Source organism: Colletotrichum chrysophilum (assembly GCF_026319265.1).
Source record: "Colletotrichum chrysophilum strain AFK26 chromosome Unknown scaffold_39, whole genome shotgun sequence".
Classification (NCBI taxonomy): domain Eukaryota; kingdom Fungi; phylum Ascomycota; class Sordariomycetes; order Glomerellales; family Glomerellaceae; genus Colletotrichum; species Colletotrichum chrysophilum.
This window is the reverse complement of record NW_026517326.1, coordinates 279,923-289,861: the sequence shown is the minus strand read 5'-3', so window position 1 is coordinate 289,861 and position 9,939 is coordinate 279,923. Positions and strand designations below refer to the sequence as shown.

The window sequence follows — 9,939 nt, the reverse complement described above, 5'->3', positions numbered from 1 at the left end:
GTTGTCGGTAGTCTCCCTGCTGAGGCTCGGCCGCGTCGTTGCAGAATCCCAATGGGCGGGCGTTGTGGTGGGAACTTCAAGGGAACATGCAAAAAGCCTTTGGAAGGTCCTCAGAATCAACGTCCCGGAAGGTGGTCAAGCAACTTTTTTTTTTCTGCCGCCCAGCGACGCCTGGAGCTGCACTGCGACCCTGTTCGGCAGCACTGGGTACGAAGGTACGTGCCTGGGATGGAATTTTTGGCGGGGTCCGGCCTCCATCAGTCCATCGGGGTCCGCAGCGGAAGCGCGGCGGATTGATTCTCCGCTGCCCCTCTAAGGATTGGAGCTCCGAGCAAGAGCATTGGCCAACCTTGGTCGCTGCCTTCCGCTGGCTGGGGCCCCTTTGGCCCTTGGGGGGCGGTGCTTCGTCATTGTTGCGCCTCACCACCCTCGTCGTTTCAGTGGCCGAGCTGTGGTCCTACGTATCACCTCTACCACCAACCCATTTACCTACCACCTATCAACCCATCGCGCAAAAGGCAGCAAACCCATCCCAAAAATCCGCTGTCTGATTCCATCCGAACCGATCCCTGAATCCCGCATCCCCCGCAATCAAAGAGACCCTCCGAATCAAGGGCATACATTTGTCGACTTGCAATAACCGATAAAAAAGATGGACGGATCCGGCGGTGCCCCGAAGCCGAGCAGCAGCGTCAAGCTGGTCCTGCTCGGTGAAGCTGCTGTTGGAAAGGTACGCCCACCACGCCTACGGCAGACACCACGATGAGACATACTAAGGAATCAATCTTCGCAGTCATCCCTCGTCTTGCGCTTCGTCAACAACGACTTTCAAGAGAACAAGGAGCCCACCATCGGAGGTACGTAGAGAAAAGTCGCCGCCCGCCGCCCTGTCGTTCGGGCCCTCGTCGCGAGACATGAACCTCTATGGCTAACCCTCAACCACTTGGTCTGCAGCCGCCTTCTTGACACAAAAGTGCAACCTGCCGACCCGGACGATCAAGTTCGAGATCTGGGATACCGCCGGCCAGGAGCGCTTCGCCTCGCTGGCGCCCATGTATTACCGCAACGCCCAAGCCGCCCTCGTCGTCTACGACCTCACGAAGCCCACCTCACTCATCAAGGCCAAGCACTGGGTCGCCGAGCTGCAGAGACAAGCGTCGCCCGGCATCGTTATCGCCCTCGTCGGCAACAAGCTCGATCTCACCAACGGCGCAGGAGAGAGCGCCGGGTCTGCCGGTGGCGACGCCGGCGAGGATGCCGACGGGGAGGACGGCTCCGGCGACGCCCGCAAGGTGTCCACCGAGGAGGCCAAGACGTACGCCGAGGAGGAGAGCCTGCTCTTCTTCGAGACGAGTGCCAAGACCGGCCACAACGTCACCGAGGTCTTTACCGCGATCGCCAATGCCATCCCCGAGACGTCGCTGAAGAGCGCGAGAGGAGCCGGTGCGTCGCATGCCGTGAGCCGGGGCGGAGAGGAGCAACGGGTCAACCTCACCGGACCGAGGGATGCGGCGGCGAAGGAGGGATGTGCTTGCTGATTATGACGACGACAAACCTAGGACCTTGGCGAAGAAGGGAATTGCTGAATTTTTCACGTTTATTTTTCGGAGTCTCTAGTCTTTATGCGCTGCATTTCTGCTATAGGGTTCATGTTCTTTTTTTATGGGAAGCGTCCATCCGGCAGAAACTGGGAAAGCTCGTCGTGGGGAGAGCCACTTTGGGCGCGTGGACGATAATGGTGGTTACGTTTTGCTCCAGATAGTGCACACTATCCTTCCCGCTCCCAGCCTTCGCATGCTTGCTATCCGTTCGGTGTGTAACATTGGTGGTTTTGTGTGTTTGCAACGGCAGCGGGACGAAGACGGACATTGGGATGGATCTTGCAGGTCAGCTTGGAACTGATAGCAGTCGTCAGTGCATTAGGTAGACGGAAGTATCATACACTCAAAGACAAGTTTGATAGCCTTTTGTCTTTGATCGCACTTCATTTGATGTTACTGCCGGCTGTGAGACAACGTCGTTGAGCGAGTAATTGCACCATGGTCTGTCCTGACCGGTGCCTGTGGCCGGTGGTCGGTCGGCGGTTGGTAAAAAAACCAACCGGGTGGCAGGGTGGCCGAGGCATGCGCACAGGGCCACACGTGCGACTTACAGTGGGTAGCCGTACGAATACAGACGGCGGCCTGTCAAAATCAGCCAAGTCTGAAGCAAGCACTGTAAAACAGGCAGGTCGGGGTGGTGAAGGAGATGCCTGGTTGGTCAGTCACCGCCCACGCGTCCCACTTTTTTTCTTAGTCTTCCCGCGCCTTCGTCCACCTCACCTCGTCACCACAGAATCTTTTATTACGACGGGTTCTGCGCAAGAGGGTACGGGAGAAAAAAACTGTCCGCCAACAACACGCTCGTCGACATGACCGTGTCCCGCGCGACACGCTGAGCCGTCAATTCTCTTTCCATAATAGTACCTTGCTGGTGCCAAGACCCCGGCAGTCGGCCAATTATTCTACTGTACTTTTTCGGCCCCTCCACGTTACCCATGTATCCCTCGTCTTGATTTTACCTCTCGACCGACGACGTTATGGCTTCGTCAATTACACCCGCTCAGGCTGAGCTCATCAGGTGCGTTTGTTGACTGCGCAGGACGATGGTGCCGCATGCTGACAGCAGTGATTCGGCAGCTCTCTCGCGCCTGAAGACATTCCCGTCAAGCTGCGATGCGCCATATGTAGCGAATTGGCTGTGAACGCCTTCCGCCTGCCTTGCTGCGAGCAGGCCATCTGCGAGACATGTCAGTACCACGCTCTTCCCCATCACAACATCGACGTCGGTTTAACCCTCCATCAGGCCAGTCTTCACTACCGGCATCATGCCCCGTCTGCGAGCACTCGCCAGTCTCCGCCGACGACTGTACGCCTCACAAGTCTCTGCGAACGACGATCAAGGTCTTTCTTCGAACCCAAGAAAAGAAGCGGGAGGAGGCGCGAGCCAAGGAGAAGGAATCTGCGCCCCCGACGCCCATCGATGTGAAGCCGAGCGCGTCGCTACCTGCCCCGAACGATTTTCCGGCTGTGCACGCAGAGGCGTCTCCGCAACCTGCTGAAAAGGCGCATGCCGACGACAAGACGGACGCGGAAGCCGCGCCAGCTTCGGCGGCGGAGGCGACCGCTCAGAACGAAGCCGATGTGGCTGATGCCCCAAATGATGTTTGTGCTTTCCGCCTAACACGGGATGCTGAGCTCCGCTTACACCTTCACCAGGACGCGCAGGACCACGACGAGGAGCCCGGCCTCTCTAAGGGAGATGACGATGATAACGAGACCGTCATCATCACTGGCGACGAAGACGCGGCGACCGCACCCAGGCGAGGGTCTCAACAGGACGATGACACCGCGGAGAACGGTAACGACCAAGGCGACGACGCGAGCACGAACCCGAACATGAGCTTTAACTCGATGAACGGCGGAAGCTTCCCGAACATGAGCTTCAATGGATCTGGCGACTTTAGCCAGATGCAGATGATGATGGCCATGCAGAACGGCATGGGCGCCAATTCTTTTGGCAACTTTCCTATGATGGGTACGTTTCACCTCACATGATGCCTGCCGACCGCAGCTGCTAACACGTCGCCAGGTATGCCAGGTATGGGTATGGACCCAATGGCGATGCAGAACATGTACATGAACGGCGGCTATGGTCCTCAAGGCATGGGCATGGGAGGCTTCGGCGGTGGTTTCGGCTCAGGCTCCAATAACTGGAACGGGCAACAATCATGGAATTTCGGCCAAGATAATTTCAATTCTGCTAATGCTGCTGGCATGGGATCTGGTGACTTTGGCAACTATAACTCAGGATTCCAGTCAGGGTACAATCAAGGTAATTTCGGTCACCAATTCAATGATTACCGCCGCAACAACTACGGCAACCGTGGACGTGGAAGGGGACGCGGCTACTACGGCGGAGGCTACGGTCGAGGCGGATACCAACAGTATGGCGGCTACGGGGACCACGGTCAGATGCAACAGCAGTACGGTTCCAACTACAGCCAGGGCGCCGGTGACGCGAGCCGCACCGACAGCAATATGGATGAGTTTGGCCGCGAACGAAACCCTGACCAGGACGAGAAATCAAACGCGGGAGGAGACAATGCAGATGGCGGAGACGGCTCTAAACCCGTGAACGAGGGCGGGAACGAGTCTGGTCCTATTGATGCATCCGCGCAAGACGCAGACAACGCAAACATGGCACAGGATGGTGACTATTCTGCCTACAGTGGTAACAACATGAACGGAGGTTATGGGCCGCCAGGATTCTCAAACCAGAACCAGGGATTTGCACAGCCCGATGTTCCTTTGAATGCTCCCACGGGACCCAAGGCCATGCGTCAAGGCCTACCGAACACTAGCCTGCATACCCTGCGGGCTCGAGGATACGTCGTCGCCGATGAACAGGCCCAAGAGTCGCCAGTAGATGGCCCTGACCAGCAACAACAAGAGTCCAACGTGGAGCAGCCCCGATCTAGAAGTAACTCTTCGACGCGCGCCAAAGATAAGGACAGGAGCCGTCGTCGTGACGTTAGCAGAGATCGTGAGAGGGAGCCCGACAGCCGGTCTGAAAGGGAATACAGCGCCCGAGACCGCGAGTACTCTAGATCACGCTCACGCACCAGGGAACCTAGCAGAGAACGCAAGAGCGATCGCAGTGATCGTGATCGCGACCGCGACCGCGACCGCGACCGTGACCGCCATAGGCGTAGACGCAGGCGCTCCGAGTCCAGATCCGTGGCCGGAGATCGTGACCGCGGTGAACGAGACGATGAGTACCGTCGCAAGAAGCACAAGAGCAGGAAGCACAACGCGTACGGCGACGAGGATGACACCAAGTCCCGTTCTAGAGATGATGGGTACGAGGAGAGATCAAGGTCTGCCTCCCCTAGCGACTCAAAGAGATCCAGTCACCGAAGCCATAGGGACCGTGACGAGAAACGGCGAGACCGCGAGAAGGACAAGAATCGGGACGACGACTACGACCGCCATCGGAAGTCGAGTCACCGCTCCCATCGGGACAGAGATCGCGACAGGGACCGTGATTATGACCGGGACCGCAAGAACCGGGATCGCGATAGGGACCGCGAGAAGGACCGCAAGCGTGACAAGCACAGGGATCGCGACCATCGGCACCGCGGCAGCCGCAAGCACTCGCCGGAGCCATCGCCTTTAGAGAAGGATTTCAACCCGCCCGCCGGGCCACGCGGCAACGCTTCGGGGCTCGAAATTAGGGGGGCAAGCTCGAAGCCTGGCAAGTCGTCGGAACGACAAGACTCTGGCAGACGGGGTTCACAAGCGTCCGTCAACAGCAAGTCTGCGCCTGCAGCCACCAAGGACCCGCACGCCCTCGAACGCGAAGCGAGAGACCGTGAGCGTCTGCTCAAAGAGACGCAACGTATGGCGGGCCTTGCTGGTCTTGCGGGCATTAAGCGCAGCAGAGACGACGGGGGCGGCGATGACGGGAAGCGAAGTCGCCGGAAGGGACGGCGTAGTGAGGCCATCAGTATGGACGACGAGGAAGAGCGTATGCAGAGGATGGAGGCCGAGAGGGAAGGCTCCCGCTTCCGTTAGCAGCAGAACCAAGCCGCGACGGGGGAGAAGGGTCGGAAGCAAGCGGACGATGCGGTCAAGAGGATCCTCAATAGCCTGCGCAGTCACATGACGCGCAATAGCAAGAGGAGAAGAGAGAACAACCGTGCCGACCATCAGTAGGTGAAGTCTGGCTTACTGTGGCTTGGTGGGATGCATTCCAGCGGTCCGGCTCCCTCCCCGTCAGTTATCTCTCGTGCCGCAGGCCCCCGGGACGGGACGAGAGCGAGCGACAGCGAGAAAAGACTTGTATGTTTAGGGGCTGGCACGTTACATTATCCAAAAACCCCTGACGAAAGCGACTGCAAAAGTTATTCAGCGGGTGCGGGCGGCTTGTGGGATTATAGTAGACTTACAAAGCTTCAGTGGCCGGTACGGGCTGTATAGAGTTTATTTAATTGGACTCTTTGAGATCAGATTTGGTTATCGTGACGTATTCTCGCGCTTCTCTGGCTCTGGTCTTTCGCTACTGTGCTTGTCTTGTCACAATCAGGTTGCGTAAGAGAGGTAGGAGTGGATAGGCAAATTGACGTGTGTCCCACGTTGATGAGGAATTCCCTTGCCGCGGCTCTGTCTCTGTGAGCATGCGAAGAAATGTGTTATGTTGGCTGTGTTTTAAGCCTCACAGGATTACGCTATGGTGGCCTTGTGGCTCCTGAGAATCTTTACTGTCACTGGTCCTCACGGCAACGGGTCAGAACGCCAACGCGATATTGACGAATTCCTATCAAATTGGTCGAGGTGCTTGCGTCATGGGCAAGCAGTAGCTTAAATCCAATACACTTGATTAAACGTTCACGGCTCTGTTCTCTCAATTCCAAGCGGGCTGGGATTCTTCGAGCACCAAGCATTTGAATGTCTTGAGCTCTGTACTTTGCAGAATTCTTCTGCGTCCGACCAGTCACTAAGCATTGAGACATCACCCAAATGGGCGCCTGATGTGATTTACGTGAGGGACGGGAACCCAGCCCAGGCCATCATCCAGGACGAGGTTTCGTTGAAGTTCGCAGACAGATTGAGCTCAACTTGGCAGTAATTGGGAGCTTGTTGCTGAGATCTGCCGAAGAATGAGCTGGTCAAATAACGCCTCGCAGGTCGTTTTAATGAGTTCTCAATGCCACCAGGAACTTATTCGGAAATGCCCCTAGACGTCAAAATTCGTCCAATGTGCCCTCACCGAAAGAGGACAAATGTGCGAACTCATCCACTTTGAAGAGTACTAGCTTGTCGATGATGGCGTAGATCATACCGAGTCTGTCCAGTCTCGCACGGTTCTCAAGGCCGGCTTCCAGTGTTGGGCCGAAGCCGGACCTGGACCGCCTCCTGTGCCTGATACGCTGGTGAGGGCCATTGTATGGTCTCCCTCGAGAAACCGGAGTGATTAGTAGATACGTCGAGATCCCGTTTGGGCTACTCGACGGCTGGTCCAGCCGGACGGCAGTGCTTTTCTAGCTCTGCCGGCAGGCAAATGTCTCCGGGGCACATTGCCAAGTTTGCCTTTTAGGGCTGACTTGGGCCGATGATTTTGGGTTGGCTAAACAAGAGACTTACTCACGCTTAGAAGAGACCCCACGGTCTTTAATCTCAGACCCCTATCATCGGCCTGGACAGCAGCTGGCGGTTCTGCTTCAACGAAGCTCCTCGAGGTCAAAGTAAACGGCGGGTCTAGGCCCATCATCAAAAAGACCGTACCGCCAAGCGATCACCACCGATGAGACCCTGGCCAACATCATGCCAGTCTGAACCAGCCAACGGCGCGCCATTCTAATGTCTGGCAACATTGTCGACTCGAAAAGCGCCACCTCTTGCGGCGGCTGGGACGGCTCACTGCTGACACGCATGGCTTTCCAGTGCCACCGCACGACACCCAGAGTCAAGTCAAGCTCACAACCCAAGCCCCAAGCCAACCGCCCATCCTTGGTTCAGAGCCACACCAGACACCTCATTGGTCGAATGAAGCACCCCTTGCATCCTGGGAAGGTCGCGGGGCTTTCGGGAACCTCTTCTTCAACTTATCGCCGTCCTCGCTAAGATGCAGCTCTCCACTATTGTCGCAACGCTGACCTGTCTAATCTGGGAAGGGGGATAGAGGCACGAGAAGCTTCTCACCACTCCAAAGGACACGGAGGAATATGAAGTCGGCGGGTTTTCTGCCTTCGTTTCTCGAGGAGTAGGCTGTTGTTTCTACGGCCCGTTTCCCCCAGCATTGGCGGTTCTCAGGCCTAACTAACCCCCCTGCCGCTGGCTGGTCCGTGGGGGAACCTTACAAGGTTTGGGGTTATGGATGCTAGCTCAGTAAGGCAGACAGGAAAGAAGATGAACAGCACACTCGACCACGGGCTGTGTGAGAACTAGCACTGGAGCCCTCTCTCATGAGGGAATGAAGAGACAATCACTTCACTTGCTCGGCGTCCCGGGTTGTCTGCAAGGTGGGTGCTGCAATGAAACCTCTCGCCCAGTGTTCCAGAAGAAGCAAGATACGAGAGACGGAACATGCACATCTGCGGCACAACCTCACTCATTCTCAAGGCAAAAAGTCATATAGTGGTGGCGATCACTGCCTCCCCCGTGTTTTAAGAGGGGATACCCTTTTACAGTATCATTGCCTAATAGCGCTGGCTGGTGCTTTTTCCCTCCCCCCGACGCCAAGCTATCCCGAATGAGGCGCGACCCCCCTGGGAGCTGACAGACTTAACACCAAAATGTCGTATTAACAAACACTAGCTTGCTCGCTCCTCCGTCGTGTTTCTTCGCTTCTTACTTTTTTCTCTTCTGCCCCCCTCCCCTACAAGCTCAATTTCAATATCCGTCATGCAGGTGCTCATAAGCTCCGTCCCCCTGTCAAAAACTCTTTCGTTTACTGCTTAGTGGCTTCTCTTTTCCCACTGCCGTACCCGTCCCCTCCCCAGATTTGAGGGGTGCTGTTGTCTGCTTCAACACTAAAAAAGGAAGAAAAGAGTACTAGCCGACACCCACTTACTTCATTCACACTTCGGCTCCTTCCCTACATCTGTGTCGCTTGGCAGGAAGTAAAGTCTGGCCCCGTTTCCGTTTCCCCGTCCCTCGCATCTGCCGGACCAACCTTACTCAGGAGAGCGAACAGGAGGAGGATTGATTCTTGTCTGATCTGGGGCGGATCCTTCGCGAGAGAAAGTGCCTGTTAGGAGACCAGAAAGAGTCCTTTGGGACCAAGCAGTCATGGAAAATGGAGAGGAGAACCTAAAGTCCCGTCCCTCGGTAAAAGAGAAGGTCATGGGCATCTTCAAACCGAAGTCCGAAGACTCGAACTCGCTTCAGGACCACCAGAAGCAGCAGCAGCAACGTCTGCCCCCGCAAGAATACGAATCAGGGCTTGAAGTCGTCCAGCCTCTCCCGTGGAACCCCAACGACGTCCCCTTGCCGGAGGTCGCGCCGCACAACCACCTAGACGCCAAGACGTTGTCGACACCGCAGGTCGCCAACGACCCGGCGTCATGGCATCACTACCACTTGAAGAAGAACCCAGGTCTCGAGGTGGCGGCGGCGCCGGCATCTTCGCCGGACGCGTCGTCGGTGATGAGCCCCGGCGGGTACAGCAGCACGCTCTACGGCGGCAGCCAGGACTCGACGCACGCGTACTACCAGCAACACCCGCCGGGGTACCACCGGCCGTCGTCCAAGAAGGCATCCTCCGTCGACGGGCTCGGTATGGGGCCGAGGGTGTGCGGGATGCGGCGCAAGGTGTTTTACATCGCGATGGCGGTTGCGATCGTCTTCGCCATCGCGGCCATCGCCATCGGTCTCGGGGCCGGCTTGGCGTTCGGGCGGAAATCAAGCGGTCAGTCCGGCGGCTCCGGTTCAGGGTGAGTTTGACGGTGCCTCCTTTACATCGCCAAGATACTGATATTAGCTTGTAGCAACCTTCCGACAGGTGTGGAGTCAACAAAAACGGCAAATATCACCTGTCCGGCGTCGGACAACTCGACCTTTTCCGCGCAGGATGAGCCGGACCGCCAGTTCAGGCTGATTTGTGGCCACGACTACAACAGCGCAGACGGCGCCATCGACCTGACGGCGGAGAACGCGACGACCATGGCCAACTGCATCGACCGGTGTGCCAACCGGACGGAGTGCGTCGGGGCCGGCTGGGGCGACTACTACGGTAATCACGTATGCTGGATGAAGAGCCGCCTGGGGAAGCCCAACGTTTCCGGGAACTGGTTATTTGCGGTCGATCTCAACGGCACTGACGCGTCTTCATTACCGTGAGGAGACGATGACAAAAAAAAACAAAAGGCGAGATGCCCCCTACGTGTCCACGCAAATG

The 9,939-nt window shown here is 57.0% G+C and overlaps 3 protein-coding genes across 3 annotated transcripts; all 3 read left to right on the top strand.

Moving 5' to 3' along the window:
- Positions 1–652: 652 nt before the first annotated feature.
- COL26b_005716 (uncharacterized protein) lies at positions 653–1,538 on the top strand (the record flags this gene model as incomplete). Its single annotated transcript, XM_053178555.1, has 3 exons — positions 653–730; positions 794–857; positions 955–1,538. The coding sequence occupies 3 exons, from the start codon at positions 653–655 to the stop codon at positions 1,536–1,538; spliced, it is 726 nt and encodes a 241-aa protein (XP_053037566.1).
- Positions 1,539–2,578: 1,040 nt separating this feature from the next.
- On the top strand, positions 2,579–5,615 carry COL26b_005715 (uncharacterized protein; the record flags this gene model as incomplete). Its single annotated transcript, XM_053178554.1, has 4 exons — positions 2,579–2,619; positions 2,679–2,788; positions 2,845–3,576; positions 3,631–5,615. The coding sequence occupies 4 exons, from the start codon at positions 2,579–2,581 to the stop codon at positions 5,613–5,615; spliced, it is 2,868 nt and encodes a 955-aa protein (XP_053037565.1).
- Positions 5,616–8,831: 3,216 nt separating this feature from the next.
- On the top strand, positions 8,832–9,881 carry COL26b_005714 (uncharacterized protein; the record flags this gene model as incomplete). The annotated part of the gene is made up of 2 exons (XM_053178553.1): positions 8,832–9,475; positions 9,530–9,881. 2 exons carry the CDS (start codon positions 8,832–8,834, stop codon positions 9,879–9,881), a joined length of 996 nt encoding a protein of 331 aa, XP_053037564.1.
- Positions 9,882–9,939: the final 58 nt, after the last annotated feature.